A 16766-nucleotide genomic window follows, 5' to 3' on the forward strand; every position below is an offset into this window, starting at 1 on the left:
ATACAAAAATTAGCTGGGCGTGGTGACTTGTGCTTGTAGTCCCAGCTAGTCGGGAGGCTGAGGCAGGAGAATTGCTTGAATCTGGGAGGAGGGGGTTACCCTGAGCAGAGATTGCACCACTACACTCCAGCCTGGCGATAGAGTGAGACTCCATCTCAAAAAAAAAAAAAAAAAAAGAAGTGGAGTCTGATGATGTGACTGAATTGTTGCGATCTCATCATAAAACTGAATGGATAGGCCAGGTGCGGTGGCTCAAGCCTGTAATCCCAGCACTTGGGAGGCCGAGGCGGGCGGATCATGAGGTCAGGAGATCGAGACCATCCTGGCTAACACGGTGAAACCCCGTCTCTACTAAAAATACAAAAAATTAGCCGGGCGAGGTGGCGGGCGCCTGTAGTCCCAGCTACTCGGGAGGCTGAGGCAGGAGAATGGCGTGAACCTGGGAGGCAGAGGTTGCAGTGAGCCGAGATCGTGCCACTGCACTCCAGCCTGGGCGACAGAGCAAGACTCCGTCTCAAAAAAAAAAAAAAAGAAAAAAAAAAACTGAGTGGATAAGGAGTTGCTTATTATGGATGAGTAAAGAAAGTGGTTTCTTGAGATGGAATCTGCTCCTGGGAAAGATGCTGTAAACATTGTTGAAATGACAACAAAGGATTTAGAACATATTAGTTGATAAAGCAGCAACAGGTTTTCAGAGAATCTACTGTGCTAAAATGCATCAATAACTTTACATGTTACAGAGAAATGTTTCATGAAGTCCATCAACATAGCAAACTTCATTACTGTCCTATTTTAAGAAATTGTCACATCCACCTCAACTTTTATCAACCACCACCCTGATCAGTCAGCAGCCATCAACACCCAGGCAAGACCCTTTACCAGCAAAGAAATTATGACTCACTGAAGGCTCAAATGATTGTGAGCATTTTTTGAGCTATAAAGTATTTTTAATTAAGGTTTGTCTATTGATTTTTTAAGACATAATGCTATTGCATACTTAATAGACTACAGTAAAGTATAAACATGATTTTCATATGCACTGGGAAACCAAAAAATTGAGTGTCTTGCTTTATTGCAATATTCACTTCATTGCAGTGTTCTGAAACCAAACGTGCAATATTTGTAAGATATACTTATATGTTTTATCCCAAAGACGTTTGAAATTTTTATCTGATCATATCTGTCAGTCTTTTCATTTATGGTTTCCAAGTTTTATGTACAATTTACAAATATATTATCCTCCTCATAATTTGAAAACATTTTTACTTGCTTATAGAATATTTGAAATACTTTTTAATGTTTAAATCTATAACACATATGGAATTCATTTATTGGTGTTTGATGTGAGATGGTGATTAAGAGATATAACCCCAATACCTTTTCCTTCATGATTTGAAATACGATTTTATATATGTTTTCCAGTATACACAGATCTGTGTCTTATCACATTTCTTTATCCATTCATCTATTGATGGAGACTTAGGTTGTTTCTATGTCTTAACTACTGTGAATTATGCTGCAATGAACACAGGAGTGCAGATATCTCTTTGAGATACTGGTTTCATTTCCTTTGGATACATACCCCAAAGTGAGATTTCTGAATGGTATGTTTTTCTAGTTTTAATTTTTTGAGGAACCTCCATACTCTTTTCCATAATGGCTATACCAATTTACATTCCCACTTACAGCATACAAGGGTTCCTTTTCCCCACACCCTCACCAATACTTGTTATCTCTTGCTGTTTTGTTAATAGCTATCCTAATAGGTGTGAGGTGATGTTTCATTATGGTTTTAAGTCACATTTCTCTCATGGATGGTTAGTGATATTGAGTACTTTTTTATAACCCATTGGCTATTTACGTCTTTTTTCCCCATTTTAAAATCAGGTTATGACATGGTTTTGTTTTGGTTTTGCTATTGAGTTATGTGAGTTCCTGATATATTCTGGACAGCAACCCTTATCAAACACATGGTTTGCAAATATTTTCTCCTATTCCATAGGTTGCCTTTTCATTTTTAAAATTATTTCCTTTGCTGTACAAAAGTTTTTCAGTTTGATGTAGTTCCACTTGCTTATTTTTGCTTTTGTTGCCTGTGTTTCTGGTGTCTTATCTAAAAAATAATTGCCCAGACCAATATCAAGGAGCTTTTTCCCTGTTTTCTTCTTTGAATTTTATGGTTCCATGTGTGACATTTAAGCCTTTAATCTATTTGGAGTTAATTGTTGTATATGATGTAAGCCAAATATCTAATTTCATTCTTTTGCTTGTGGATATTCAGTTTTCTTAGCACCATTTATTGAAGAGGCTATCTTTTCTCCATTATTTATTCTTGGCATCCTTGTCAAAATTAAGTGCCCCTTCTTGACATTTGTATTTATCATACTGCTGGAAGTCCTAGTCAAAGCAATTAGGCAAGCAAAAAAAGTCGTCCAAATTGGAAAGAAGTTAAATTTTCTCTGTTTCCAGGTGACATTATCTTCTATGTAGAAAACCCTATAGACTCCACCAAAAAACTGTTGGAACTAATACATGAATTCGGTACAGTTGCAAGATTTAAAGATCAGTTGTGTTTCTACGCACTAACGATGAACTATCCAAAAAAGAAATTAAGAAAGCAATCCCATTTACAATAGCAACAAAAAGAATAAAATGGGAACAAATTTAACCAGAGGTGAAATATTTGCACACTGACAACTATGACACTGATGAAAGAAACTGAAAAAGATACAAATAAATGGAAAGACATCTCATGTTCATAAACTGGAAGAATATTGTTAAAACGTCCATACTACCCAAAGTGATCTGGATAGTTGATGAAATCTCTATCAAAATTTCAATGACATTTTTCACAGAAATAGTTAAAAGGAATCCTAAAATTTGTATAGAACCATAAAAGACCCAAATGGTGAAAGTAATCTTGAAAAAAAAGAGCAAAGCTGGAGGCATCACACTGTACTTTAAACTACATTACAAAGCAAGAGTAATCAAAACAGTACTGGCATAAAAACATACATAAACCAATGGAATAGAATGGGGAACCCAGAAATAAACTCATGAATGTATGTTCAAGTAATCTTTGATAAGGGCACCAACAATAGGATTTTCTTTATGTAAATGTGCCACATTTTCATTTTTCTTATCTGCTTTATGGAGCTATATATAAAACAAATTCATCACCTTAAGGTATAACTGAATTTGTTTTAACAAATGTGTGCAGTTATATAAATACCTACACAATCATGACATGTAAAAGTCCACTTGTGTTCTTCTCACCTCTCTCTGATTCTTGACAACAGCTGATCTGTTTTCTGTTCGTTTGTTTTCTATGAAATGAGTCCTCACTACGTTGTCCAGGATGGCCTCAAACTCCTGGGCTCAAGTGATCCTCATGCCTCAGATTCCAGAGTAAGTGGGAATACAGGCATGTACAACCCCTCGACCCAGGTTGTTTTTTTAAAGTGCTGATCTGTTTACATCACTCTAGTTTTGTCTTTTCTGGAGTTTCATATAAATGAATTCATACAGTATTGAATTTACTTACGTTTAGCCCCTTTCACTTAACGTGATGCTTTTGAGATACATCCGTGTTATTCTGTGTATTCATAGTTACTCTATTTTTCATCACTGAGAAGTGTTTCTTTATGTGAATACATTACAGATGGTTTATTCACCTGTTGATAGCCATTGAGGTGTTTCCTGTTTCAGCTATTACAGATAAAGCTGATAGGAACATCTGAACACAAATCTTCGGGTTGGGCATGTTTTATTTTGTGGGGTGAATGCCCAGGAGTGGTGCTCTTGGGTCATATGAACATACATATATGTTCAGTATTTTAAGACTCTGCCAAAATGTTTTTCAAAATGATGATGCCCGCTTGCATTCCCACCAGTAATGCGTGAAACTTCTCATTGCTCCACATACTCACCAATACTTGATAGTGTTAGTAAAACTTTAAATTTTTTATAAAGTTTACATTTACCGTTTTTTCCTTTATAATCTGTGATTGTGAGGTCCTATTTAAGGAATCTTTTCCTAACTCAAGAACCTATGTTTTCTTCAAGTTTTATGATGTTAGCACCTACGTTTAGGTCTATACCCATTTTGGGTTAGTTTTTGCTTATAGTTTGAGCTAAAGATTGATTTCTTTTCTTTCTTTGCATATAGATATTTAATCATTCCGGCATAATTTGTTGAAAAGAGTATCCTTTCTGCATTGAATTAGTTACTTTGACATCTTTGTTGAAAGTCAGTTGGCCATATACGTTTAGGTCTATTACTTGACTTTTTTCTGTTCCATTTATCTGTATGTCTATTTTTATGCCAATACACCATCTTGATTACTACAGTTTTACAAATCCTGAAATCAGGTAGTGTAAGGCCTCCAGTTTTGTTTTTCTTTTTCAGAATTGTTTTGACTATTTCAGGCCTGTGGGTTTTGAAGATTCTTCTATCTTGCAGCTCAGCTACTCTCAAGATTACATCATTGTCCAAAGTGCTTGCTAAGCTCCAGCCATAATGTCCATGTTCTAGGCCATCAGAAGGAGAAAGAGTGAAGAGCAAAATTGTCTTCCCTAGAGGCTTATTACTTTTGCAAGAAGTTTTCCCCAGAACTCCTCTCCTCCCACAACAATATTCTGCTCTCATCTTAGTAGTCAGATCTTAAACTGGTGGCCCTGTCAGGTGTAAGGGAGGTTATGAACTATGGTTTTTCTCTGGAAATATTGATGTCTGCAGTCTTTGAGGTATTCTATTAGTAGATCAGGAGTGGAAAGTAGATATCTGAAAAACCATATGAAGAATTGAGTTTGTCAATTATTTAAAATTTGTTGAATGTTCCTTTGCATCCTAATGTGCGGTCATTATTTGTAAATGTTCTATGCCACTTGAGAATAATGTACATTTGAACTATCTGTTGGTTCTGGCTTCACTCCATGCACATCTTTATCAAGCACAACTTTGTTGTTTAAATTTGGGTTCATAGTAATTTATTTCCTCCATCAAATTTGTATAGAAACATGTTAAATTCTCACACATGGTTGTATATTTGCCAATTCCTCCTTATTTTGTTCCTTTACTTTAAATATTCTGAGGCTATTAATGACTTTATAACTTCTTAATGGATTTCTTTTATCATTATACAGCATTCTGCTTTATCCTTATTAATGCTTTTGCCTTAAAATCTCTTTTGCCAAGTGCTAATGTTGTTATACAAACTTTTTTGCTTTTTTCATATTTTTCACTCTATGTTAAGCCATCTTGTGCAGCTTTGTTTTATGTCTCTTGTAACAGCTCTTAGCTTTTGCAATTTTATCTGATAATCTTAGCTCTTTAATGATTTTTTATTCATTTTCATTTATTGTGATTCCAGATATATATGGACCTATATCTTCTGTGGTAGTGTTGACCATTCTTAGTTTGTGTTTTTTGTGTCTCTTTCCTGCTTTCCGATGGATTGATATAACATTCTATATTCTCCCTTTTCTCCCTGCTGGTTTGGAAATTAAAGACAAAACTTCTGTAATCTTATTAATCATGCCCCAGTCACCAAAGATGACAAGGATCTTGTAATGGTTTCACTACAAATTTAATACCTTATCTCTACCATTTGCCTATTGTTGTTTAATATTTAATGTTTAACTATAAATTTTGAAACTATTATTTTTGCAGTTGATATTTACTTAAATCAATTTTTTAAAATCATTTTACACACTCACCATTGTTCTTTTTCTTTGGTTTCACTTTTTGTCTAGCTGAAGTAAATTATTTATTTTTTCCAGTGAGTGATCTCTAAGTGGTAAATTCTCTAAGTGTTGTATGTACAAATTTGTCTTTTTTTTTTTGATAGAAATTTTTAGCTAGGTTAAAAATTCTGGGTTGATATTTATTTATTCTCAGTATAGAAAAGTAATCACTACATTGTCTTCTGAAATCTATAGTATGGCTAATAAAAAAATCATTCTTTTATCGTAACTGTAACTTCTTGTTTAATACCCTGTCCTTCCTCTCTAAAAGCTTTTTACCCCAATATTTAATCATGAAAATTTTAAGCATGCAGAAGACTTGGGAGAATTGTATACTAAACATCAATATACTTTCATATAGATTCACAATTAACATTGTATCATTCCTGCTTTATCACTTTTCTATCTGTATTAGTCCATTTTCACACTGCTAATAAAGACATACCCAAGACTGGGTAATTTATAAGGAAAAATAAAGGAAGTTTAATGGACTCACAGTTCCATGTGACTGGGGAGGCTTCACAATCATGGCGGAAGGTGAAAGGCACATCTTACATGGCAGCAGACAAAGAGAGAGTGAAAACCAAGTGAAAGGGGTTTCCTTTATAAAACCATCAGATCTTGTGAGATTTGTTCACTACCATGAGAACAGTATGGAGGAAATCACCCCCATGATTCAATTATCTCCCACTAGGTCCCACCCACAACACGTGGGAATTATGGGAGCTACAATTCAAGATGAGATCTGGGTGGGGACACAGACAAACCGTATCACTATCCATATATACATTTTTTTATCCACTCCATAACCCATGGTCAAGTTTGAAACATTTCAAGGTTGCAGTCATCTGCACCCTTCCCCCTCAAATACTTCTGCCTGCATATTATTAACTAAAGTTCTTTTATAAGATAAAATTTACAATGAAATGCGCAAGTATGAAAAGTACCATTTGATGAGTTCTTATAACCACATTTTTCTGCACCATCAAAATGTTTACCAAGATACATAACATGATCATCACCATGGAAAGGTTCCTTATGTCCTTTCTGTTATATCTCTACTCGCTACCCATCAGGGCAATCACTACTCTTTGTTTTACCATGATAACTTAATTTGGGTTTTTAAAAAAACTTTATATAAATAAGGTTTTACAGCATGTTCTCTTTATTGTGAGATTTATTTCACTCAGCATGTTTTTGAGATCCATCTGTATCATTGGATGTATCAGTAATTTGTTCCTTTTCATTGCTAAGCAGTGTCCATTGTCTGAATATACTGAATTTTGTTTATAATTCTCCTAATGATCGTCACCTCGAGTATTTTCGGTTTTTTGCTTTTATAAAAATTCTCCTCAGTACATTCTTGTAGAAGTCTTTCTGTTTTTTCATATCACTTATCTAAATACCTAGGAGTAAAATTGCTGGGATATAGAGTAGATGTATCAGTTCTTTTCCCTCAGGACCCATGAAAAGGATGGTGCAGGTGGATGCTGCACTCACAAGTATGTGCTGCAGTGATGGAATGTTTCACTGAGGAAACCCATGGGGTTTGCTAGCTCAGGGACTGCTAGCAAGCCTGCCCAAACCTTACCTCTGAAGGAGATATTATCTTTTTAGCTGGAATTTAAGCAACTCTCCTCTGGGATATCTCCTCTGGAAAATTTCTAAGGAGGGAGATGTTCTCCACTTTATACTGGTGAGGGAATAAATTTGCCCTATAATCTGGAGGCTACATGATCTCTAGCTTCCAAGGCTGCTTGCTATTCTAACATCCTTGAAGTTATACCCTGACACCATGAGTACAGAAATGCCAATGAGAATAGCTTCTCAACAAATTCTTCCCACATTTTTGCTTCTGGTAATTTTCCTCATGAAGACACTGACCCATCAGCCACTTTAATTAATTTGACCCATGGGTCCAGATACATTTGATTTGCTAAATGTTGTAGGAGCAAATTGCAAATGTAGGTGCACTGGCTCACTCGTGTTATCTCAGCACTTTGGGACACCAAGGCAGAAGGATCACTTGAGGCCAGGAGTCCAAAAACAAGCAAAACAACCAAAAACAAGCCTGGGCAAGATAGTGGAACCCTGTCTCTACACATACACACACACACACACACACACACACACACACACACACTTCATAAACAGTGAATGTTTTAGGTCTTTAGGTCTCTTATGACCAGCTGACCACCTCTAAGGTACAAGTCACCTTACATGAGGGAAGCAAGTTAATGCCTGGCTTCCATACAAGAAGCACAGTCCCCAGAGCACACAAGGTGCTCGAAGAAGGGAAGTGTTTACAATTGTTGAGCTTCCCTGAGCGGGATGTACTTTTGTCAGGGGGAAGGGAAACAGTGCCTCCTACGTGACTCCTGGATGACTGTAAGCCTTGGGGATCCCAGTTCTGTTCATTGTGTCCAGTCCTTGATTTGTTTGTGTGTGGGGGGCGGGGAGAGGGTGGGCATGTGGAGGTACTGTTTGAGGACAGTCTTTCCAATCTATCCTTTTTGTCCATGACACCAACCAGGTAACAGTCGCCCCCCGACCCACCCCAACAAATGACTGAAAACAGGGGTAGGGACAATGTCTGGAGGATTCTATATTGGACCTCAGAACCTGGGCCCAGCCTCTGCTGTCTCATGACTGGTGCGGAGAGGCTGACTCAGCATTCTCAGAGGCAGGAGCACTGGAGCAGGGGTTTTCCTTCTGGACAAAGGATTCAGGGTAGTTCTGAAAGACAGATATCACCAATGCTCCTGCTTCCTCCCTGCCTCCTGGGGTTGCAGGTGTTCCTGCCTTAGATGTCGGGATTTTTGCTCTTGCTTCACTGCTGCAAAATTCCTCTGTACCATTCAGGTGGCTGCACCTTCATCTTTCTCCCCTAATCATCTCCTTTTCTCACTTAGACCTTCCATCCACAATATCAGATACAAGTAGAGCAAAAGCATTTTCATTAGCTGTGTCTGGAGTGAAATCTGAATCCCCTGGGCACTCAGAAGGCTGTGCCCACCAGGCCTCTAGGGAAAAGAATGAAGCGTCATCCCTAGGAATGGTCACAACAGAATCCTGAATCTTCAAGATAGGTCTACAGAACACTTGCAATACCCCACACTTTTGTCCTGGTCACTGTCCAGGAAGGAGATGATCCCTTTCTGGGGGCTGCTTCCTTCAGTGAACCTCCCATGGTGTGTGGACAGGAGGAGATGAGGGACAGTCAGAAAGTCAGTGCACTGTGGAGTCACTTTTCTGATAAAGGGCACATCAGACTGCAAATGGTCCAGACAGTCAGATTCATGACACTAATGAGTTTCTAGGATCACAATAGCATTCCTGGAGTCAGTTGTTCTGCAGCCTGAAGGAGGGCTGACAGTGTGGAGGCACTGCTGAGATTATTTAATGAAGTTGTATGGGAATTCTATAATGATTATGTAATTACATAATGAAAACTCACTACATCAGAGTTCACAATATCTCCCAACTTCCAATACAAAATATTATCTATAACATCATCAGCTTCAAGGAGGATGCCTTCTCATTGCACATTTGCATTTACTCAACAAACATTTGAAAAAGGAACATGGAGTAGCAGTTATTATTCACTCTAAGGTGCCAGCAAGAGTTAATTTTCCATTAAAAATTTTGTTTCAAAGGAAGGTCATCTCCTATAGTCTCCCAAGCCTATGATCCACAAAGCTCATGCAGAATTAAAATAGAACTCTGTACTCAACTTCCACACTACTACACAGATTATAAAGAATTTTGCCTCATTCCTGTGGACCAAAGTATGAAAAAAAATCTTGTATACTACTAGCACATAAAGCTCAGAGAATTATATTTATACCTCTGCATAATTAAATTTATTCTCTTTTATTTGAAGAAAAAAAGAAGGGGCATTCCTGGACCAGAATAAAAAGCAGAACGCAGAAAAAAATCCAACAACATGGTAAGCAGGCAAAGTGAGGTCGTTACAGCTTTTGAGTTTATTAGGGCACTGCCCACTGTATTCTTGAAAGCCTGCAGTTCTCGAGGGCCAGGAGAGTTCTGTACCTCCTGTATCAGTTAGGATGTAGACTAACAGGCTGTGACAAGAGGCCTGAGAATGCAATGGCTTCAACAAAATGGTTTCTCATGCATGTAATAGTCCAGAGGCCCACAGTTAATAGGCAGGTCTTATCATCCTCAGCATGGCTTTTTTTAGTAGCTCAAGAAATTTTTATTAATCTGGAAAAATGTCCTTAAGAGGGCTAAATGAAGAAAACAAGGTGTATGTGTATGTGTGTGCACCTGTAAAATATATATATACATATATATGCAACCATATTTTATGTGAAATTTATACTTGTGAAAGTGTGTTTTTATGTATCTATCAATCCTTACGTAGATATGTGTAATTATTTATCTGTGTGTATAAAGAGATATAAAGCTATAGAAAAATCAATGGCAGTTCATTTATAAAGATATAAGCAGTGGTTACATTTAGTCAGTATAATAGAGGTGATGTTTATATTTTTATTTGTGGTATTTAAATGTACCAGTGTGTATTAAAATTTTTAAAATATTCAAACTTCATAATGAAAAAGGGTTCTTTAAAGGTAACAGATGCCAAAAGAAAAACCTAAGGGAATATTTTTGAACAAATCACCATCTGGAGATAGCCATCCTCATCTGTGGCTATCTCCAGATGATGATGTTTTAGACCATTTTATTTTCTGAATTTTCCATAATTATACATATTATTTATTTTAGTCATGGTCTAAGGATTTCCCTCCTCCTAGTCAATGAAGGCTAAGTCTTATTTTCCAAATGATGCTCAGTTTTGAATCAGTGGATCTATATAGTAAGATTTTAGAGTCCTATTGAAAATTGTTCATTTTCACCAATCTATATATCTTCTGTTCTGTTCTTGCCAGTTTAAGTGTCTGCCCGGTTTGTGGATGTACATTTTTGTTTGGAAAGAAAAACAAGTGGTTGCATTTATTTTAAGAATGGGTGTTTTTAGCCGGGCACGGTGGCTCACGCCTGTAATCCCAACACTTTGGGAGGCTGAGGTGGATGGATCACTTGAGGTTGGAGTTTGAGACCAGCCTGGTCAACACGGTGAAACTCCATCTCTACTAAAAATACCAAAATTTGCTGGATGTTGTGGCAGGCACCTGTAATCCCAGCTACTCAGGAGGCTGAGGCATGAGAATCACTTGAACCTGAAAGGCAGAGGTTGCAGTGAGTCAAAATTGTGCCACTGCACTCCAGTCTGGGAGACAGAGAAAGACTGTCTCTAAAAAACAAAACAAACAAACAAACAAAAAACAAGAATGAGTGTTTTCAAATTAAAAAATTATTTGGACTGAGTCATTATAACGTTTTCATTTAAGTCTCTGTGTATTATCCTAATAAATTCTAAGAGACTTCAATGTACAATTAAATCCTGTGTGTAATTTAGAAGTCGACACTCCCAAAAGCAGAAGATGCTCTGGACACCTGCTTGAGGTTCCTTGTCTGAGTGTCTGAAGAAACCCAGGACTCCCTCACTTGAGTTTGGTCCAGCCTGACAGCTGTTGTTCTGCTCAGTTCTATTAATACATTTTCCCCTGCCTATCCCCAGATAACAGCAAACCCGGTGGCCAGCTGGTCCCTAATGAAGAGAAGGCAAAAGTGAATCTGCAAGGCCTTTCCAAGATCAGCGGTAAGATAAAGTTTGTACCACTTTTCATTTGCCCTTCAGGTCAATGCAAATGTTGTTGACGTTTTGAGGAGCCTAGAACCTTTATTGTTTACTAGTCAAACTTAGTCAATTTCAGAGCTGTGAAATCTAAAAAAAAAAAAAGCAAACCCATTAGAAGCCAGGGTTGTAAGTTGATTGTATTCATATCATAGATCTTATCTCTCTAGGTTCTAAAGTTGTTTTCCTCTCTGTTTTATCTGATTTTCCTGGAAATTCCTTTGCCTTAAATCATTCGCTAATGAAAAAGGCTAGACCTGGTAAATTGTAAGCAGAATACAGGTTTATTCTCTCACTGCCCTTTCAAGTCCTCTTCCTAGATGAGTTATTTCCTGTCCTGAGCAACCCCTATCACTTTCCTACTCCCTTTTCACAACAATAAGAGTCTCCTTTCAGTAGTTGAGAGTCTTTCTGACCAAGTATTAAAACTCCAATGTCCTCCCCAATTTAAAGCATTTAAAGCACCTTCCCTCCTGTAGCCTGGGCAAGCCTTAGTCTGGAACACATATAGTTGGGGGTGACATAGTCAGTGTCTTCTCTTATTCTCTCTTGGCCCTATCCCCACTCCATAGCTGTTGGCTTGGTCCCATCCAGGACTGGGGAGGTGAGAGAGAGGGGTGAGATCAGAGTGTGGAGGTGTCTTGCCTGACAGGTGCAGCCGTGAAATGACATTACAAGTGGTTGATGCGCAATCACTAGCTCTTTCTTCCACGAGATGCTTTCATCAACTCTCCTGCAAGGGAAGGGGAGGGGTCAGGCATCACAGCTTGACTTATTTTGAAAGAAATAGAGGTTTACTTCTACAACCTGGATGTGAGTGAAGGGCTGAACCTAGCATCATCAGTTCCACCAACTCTTTCTATGGTCGCGTAGGTGGACTGGTGCATTGTCTTAGGATGTGGGTGCTTGAAACTTGGGTGATCAACTCAACCTACTTGCTTGGGACTTTCTTAGTTTTGCCAGTGAAACTCTCATGTCCTGGGCACCCCCTTTGTCCTGGACAGACCGGGACAATTGGTCATTCTACTTGGTACTTACTGGATTGTTCCCAACCGTTGGGACTTGAAGTGAAATTTTGAGAAAGCAGGAGGAAATTGAAAACTCTGTCACACTTCTTTCTAGAGGCTAATTAACACCAACCATAACAATTATTTTAAAATAACTTTAAATTATATTCTGGCCACCATAGTATTTATTAGGGCTTGTGATAGGGTTTCAGTGTTGTTAAATGGGTATTACAGCCATTTAACACAATAATATTTGACACAATAATATTTGAATCCTGCCTTGTTCAGCCACTCGATTCTGAGAGTAAAACACAGTAGTGCTGTATTATGAATTTGCTGTATTTAAGCTCCAGATTGTTCTGTACCAAAAGCTCCATAGACTAGAGTAGACTTCATGGTGTTTCCTTTTTCTCCCTAAAAATATGAGGCCTCAACAAATGTAATGAAAGCTAAATCTGACACACCCACTAGTCCCAGAAAAGATGTAACCAGACAGAAGCAGATAGAAAGGAAGAAATAACTCTGTATTAGCTGGACTGTCCAAGGTTGTGGCCAGAGCTCTAGTGCCAAGACTGGCTGGAGTATAGGAGGGAAAAGAGCAGCAAGAGTATAACATCTGGATCTATTCTCACTGTACGGTGAGCGTGGACCCTCAGAGAGGAGGGAGGGATGAAGCAGTGAAGAGGAGAGACCTGGAGATGTCCTGGCCTTCCAGAGTCCCCTTGGCATCTTTCGTGGGAGAAGAGGGGAGGAGAGCTTCTCAGAGAGCCACACCTGTGTGGCTGATGTTCTATTGCCTGGAAACCTCATCTTCCAGAGGCAGGCAGCAAGATGGAGCAAAAAGATTAATATGCCTCATGGAGAACCACATTTCCACCTCTTTAGTAGTTTTTCTTAGCCCTTGGCTGTTACTATAGAAGACTCATACCTCCCTATACAAGTTTATTAAACTCTCCTAAAGCTCTTCTTTGAGCACCTATTATCTTGGTTAAATATTGACAGGATGACAACTTGTAAATATGAAACTTGTTTGATCTTGGGATAAGATGTCTGTAATTATCAGTATTGGTCCCTTGGGCCATTTGGGTCTTAAATGGGTAAAAACCTGATCAGTAAGTGTGTAGTCTAAAGACCAGAAAGTGGAATCATATTACTAAGCCATAGGTCCACTTTGGGTCTGATTGGTCTTTTCCACTTTGCTGGCCTAATATGCTCATAATATGCTTAGAGTTTAGAGTACTTAGGAATAAGTAGGTTGGAAAATATTTCTCCACGGGGTCTACATGACCCTGACCAGCACCCCCAGATGGTGGTCACTGGATGGTGGACATTCAGCACAAGAAGGAAGGAACATTTTGCTTTCCTGCCTTGGAAAATAAAACACATTTGAATGATAGTAAACCTTGAGATGCCCACCCACAGCCAATTAACATGCACACGGGAGAACCTCATCGGCCGCAGCATCTGCCATGTCAATCCTTAATTACCATTTGGAATGAAGGCTGTAGAAGTCTCAATTCTACCCATTCCTCATGGTTAACTTTCTTCTGATTAGTTTCTTAGATTCTAATATTTCTTTTTTCCAAAGCCATGTGGACAAAGCCCTGGTCACATTTACTATTACTTTCAGCACAAAGGTACGAATATCTTCCCTCCATGTGATATGTGCAGCATACATCTCACCTATGGAACACCTAATAGGGTTTCCCTTAATTCACAGAACTGTCATTCATTTTTGTCTCTGCTAAGAGAAACCCAAATGCCTTCACTTAATTTTGTAGTTTTGTCTCAATTTTCTCTGAATATTTTAGTCTCTGTAATGACAGTAATCATCATTTTGATCTTGCAAAGATTAAATAAATTAGTGGATGTGTAAGTGTTTAACATGCATTATATGCCATATATATTTTTCAAAGATATATATTTGAAATGAAATATGAAAAGAACCTTCAAAATATGAAATGAACCTTTAAAACATGAAATGAACCTTCAAAACATGGAATGAAGTATTTATACTGTTGCTTGACATATATGTGGAATACTGATTTCAATTAGTTTTTTTCCTAATATAAGAATAGGAAAATGAAATATAAAGTAAACCTAATATTAGCTATCTAATTATTCATACCTTAAAGGCTAAGGTTTAAATCTTTTTATTTATACATTAAACTGGCTTTTGGAAAGTTACATTTAAATGGAATTTTTGGAAAGCAGCAATATGTTTAATACAGTTGCTCGTTTGTGACTGTGATTATATTATTCTATTTTCTCAGGGAGTAAGAGAAGCAAACCTGGAACCTGCTTCACTCAGAGTGACAGAGCTCCACAGAAAAGGGTCCGATCGAGAGGTAAAAAAGAAAAGAGGAATGCACTTTCAATAACTAAACATCTAATTTCCTGTGCTTTATGCTGTATTTTCAGTAATAAACCTATTTCCTTAATTGTTTTATGAAACTGTACTAACTATTGAGAAATGTATCCTATTAAGTCATTTTCCAAAATGTGTCAAGGAAAGAAGGAAGTAAGTTGGTGATTGATCTACAATCAGACCCCGGGGGCTCAGGGGCCACTAAAGTGCTACTTCCACTGAAATGATAAATTTCAAGGCTGGAGATAGCCCATTGCTGTATAAAGGGTATAACCCATAAGTGATTTAGCTGACCTTCCTCTGGCTACACAGAATGCCACAGGTTGCACACTAAGGTTGAACCAGAGTTGTGGTTAGAGATCTGTGTCCTAAGGCTTTTTGGCTTTTTTTTTTTTTTTTTTTTTTTTCATCTTTGACTGTGTGGTCTTGTGCTGACCACTTGACCTTCTTTGCCTTGGTTTCCTCATCTGGGAAGCTAGAGGGTGAATTAGGCCAACCACCATTCTTATTAGTCCATCTCAGTCTAAATAGTCTGCCCTTTTCAAAACCAGTCTCAGGACCAAGGGCCACTCCCCCTGCCCGTCATGGCCTCCACTCCTCTGTTTAGAAGGGCAGGATTCGCTGCTCATCCTCCTGGAGTTTTTCTTTGAAAAACTTTCCCACCTACTTCTGTGGTGTCAGGTTCCCAGTTCCCCACTCCCTGCTCAGTACAATTTTCAGATTATTCTAGAGCTCCCTAAGCTCCTTTCTCAGCTGTGGAGAAAGCTGATAGGAGGGGAAAATGGAGCAAAGCAGAGAATAAAAGCAGAAGGCAGGCGCCATCTCCATTAGGTTATCTCATCATTAGCCTCTCCCTCCTTGACCAGTCAGTGCTCAAATGGGAGACTGATTATGGTCTCCAGCTTCATCTCTGGCTACCTAACTGCAGCAAAACAGCATAGCTGGAGAGCGCCCATCAAACCAATGACAACAACTGTATGTTTCATTGTCATATAAGAATCAGTGGAGCTTACTACATTGGAAGTTAAAACAGTTTTACTGAAGTCTAATTTCTCCAATATTTTGTGTGACATTTGAAAGGTGAAATTGGGGCCCACATTGTGTAGTATTGTATAAAAAATGCCACTTGGAAGAAAGACTTTGAAACTCTAGAGATTTATGCAATAGAATTTCTTAAGTAGTCTTTGTGCCTTTGTAGGATTTACCTCAGTGGGGAAGGGGGATGTGCCTTTGCAAAGTGAGACACAATGAAGAAATCCTCTCTTTCAGCTTCAAGAAAGCACAAAGATGAAACTGTGGATTTTAAGGCTCCTTTACTTCCGGTGACCTGTGGTGGGGTGAAGGGAATTTTACATAAGGAGAAATTGAAACAAGGTGGGTTTCATGGTCTTCTTTAAATTGCAGCTCCTATCTGAAGGCATCACAAGTAGTGGGGAATTATCGTGTGAATTACACATCATTCAAGGAGTTTGGCCCCAGTTTGGCTTGAGGGAAGGAGGAAGGGATTTCTAAGATGACATTTTCAGACTTTAAGAAATCACACCCATTAGATGCTCACTCGCACACGGAGTGTCCAGGGGTTGCCCAAAGAACCAAAGAGAAGTGCAGGAACGTCAATTCGCAGATGGAAAATGTCACATATTTTACTTTGAATCAGACAGAAAAGGGAAGAGGCCCTCAACCTCGACCTTCATATTCTCTCCCCCTTCTGGAGTGCCATCACCAGGGCAGGGTGCTTGGCTTAGGGTGATGATCACAGGCTTTAACATTAGGAAGCCTGAGCTCCAGCTTTGGCTGTGCAGGGGTGACTGTTCCATTCTGAATAGAGAAGGGGACCTTTCTGAATGTGAAAGTTCTCATCTAAGAGAGGGAACAATAATGAAAAACCTGCCTCATGATGTAGCTGTGAGAATTAATTTAC

The 16766-nt window shown here is 38.4% G+C and overlaps 1 protein-coding gene across 12 annotated transcripts in view; it reads left to right on the forward strand.

Moving 5' to 3' along the window:
- SP140L (SP140 nuclear body protein like) overlaps positions 1–16766 on the forward strand; it is a 65205-nt gene that overhangs the window by 35230 nt on the left and 13209 nt on the right. For all 12 annotated transcript variants that reach the window (XR_013402222.1, XR_013402218.1, XR_013402220.1 and 9 more), the window contains 4 exons: positions 9629–9694; positions 11354–11434; positions 14751–14825; positions 16115–16219. Coding sequence is in view for 7 of the 12 variants with exons in the window: in XM_077957808.1 (XP_077813934.1) it covers positions 9629–9694; positions 11354–11434; positions 14751–14825; positions 16115–16219 (327 nt within the window). In the remaining 5 variants the exon portion in view is untranslated. The remainder of the gene's footprint in view (positions 1–9628; positions 9695–11353; positions 11435–14750; positions 14826–16114; positions 16220–16766) is intronic.

The sequence above is a fragment of the Macaca mulatta genome, chromosome 12 (assembly GCF_049350105.2).
Source record: "Macaca mulatta isolate MMU2019108-1 chromosome 12, T2T-MMU8v2.0, whole genome shotgun sequence".
In the NCBI taxonomy this organism is placed as follows: domain Eukaryota; kingdom Metazoa; phylum Chordata; class Mammalia; order Primates; family Cercopithecidae; genus Macaca; species Macaca mulatta.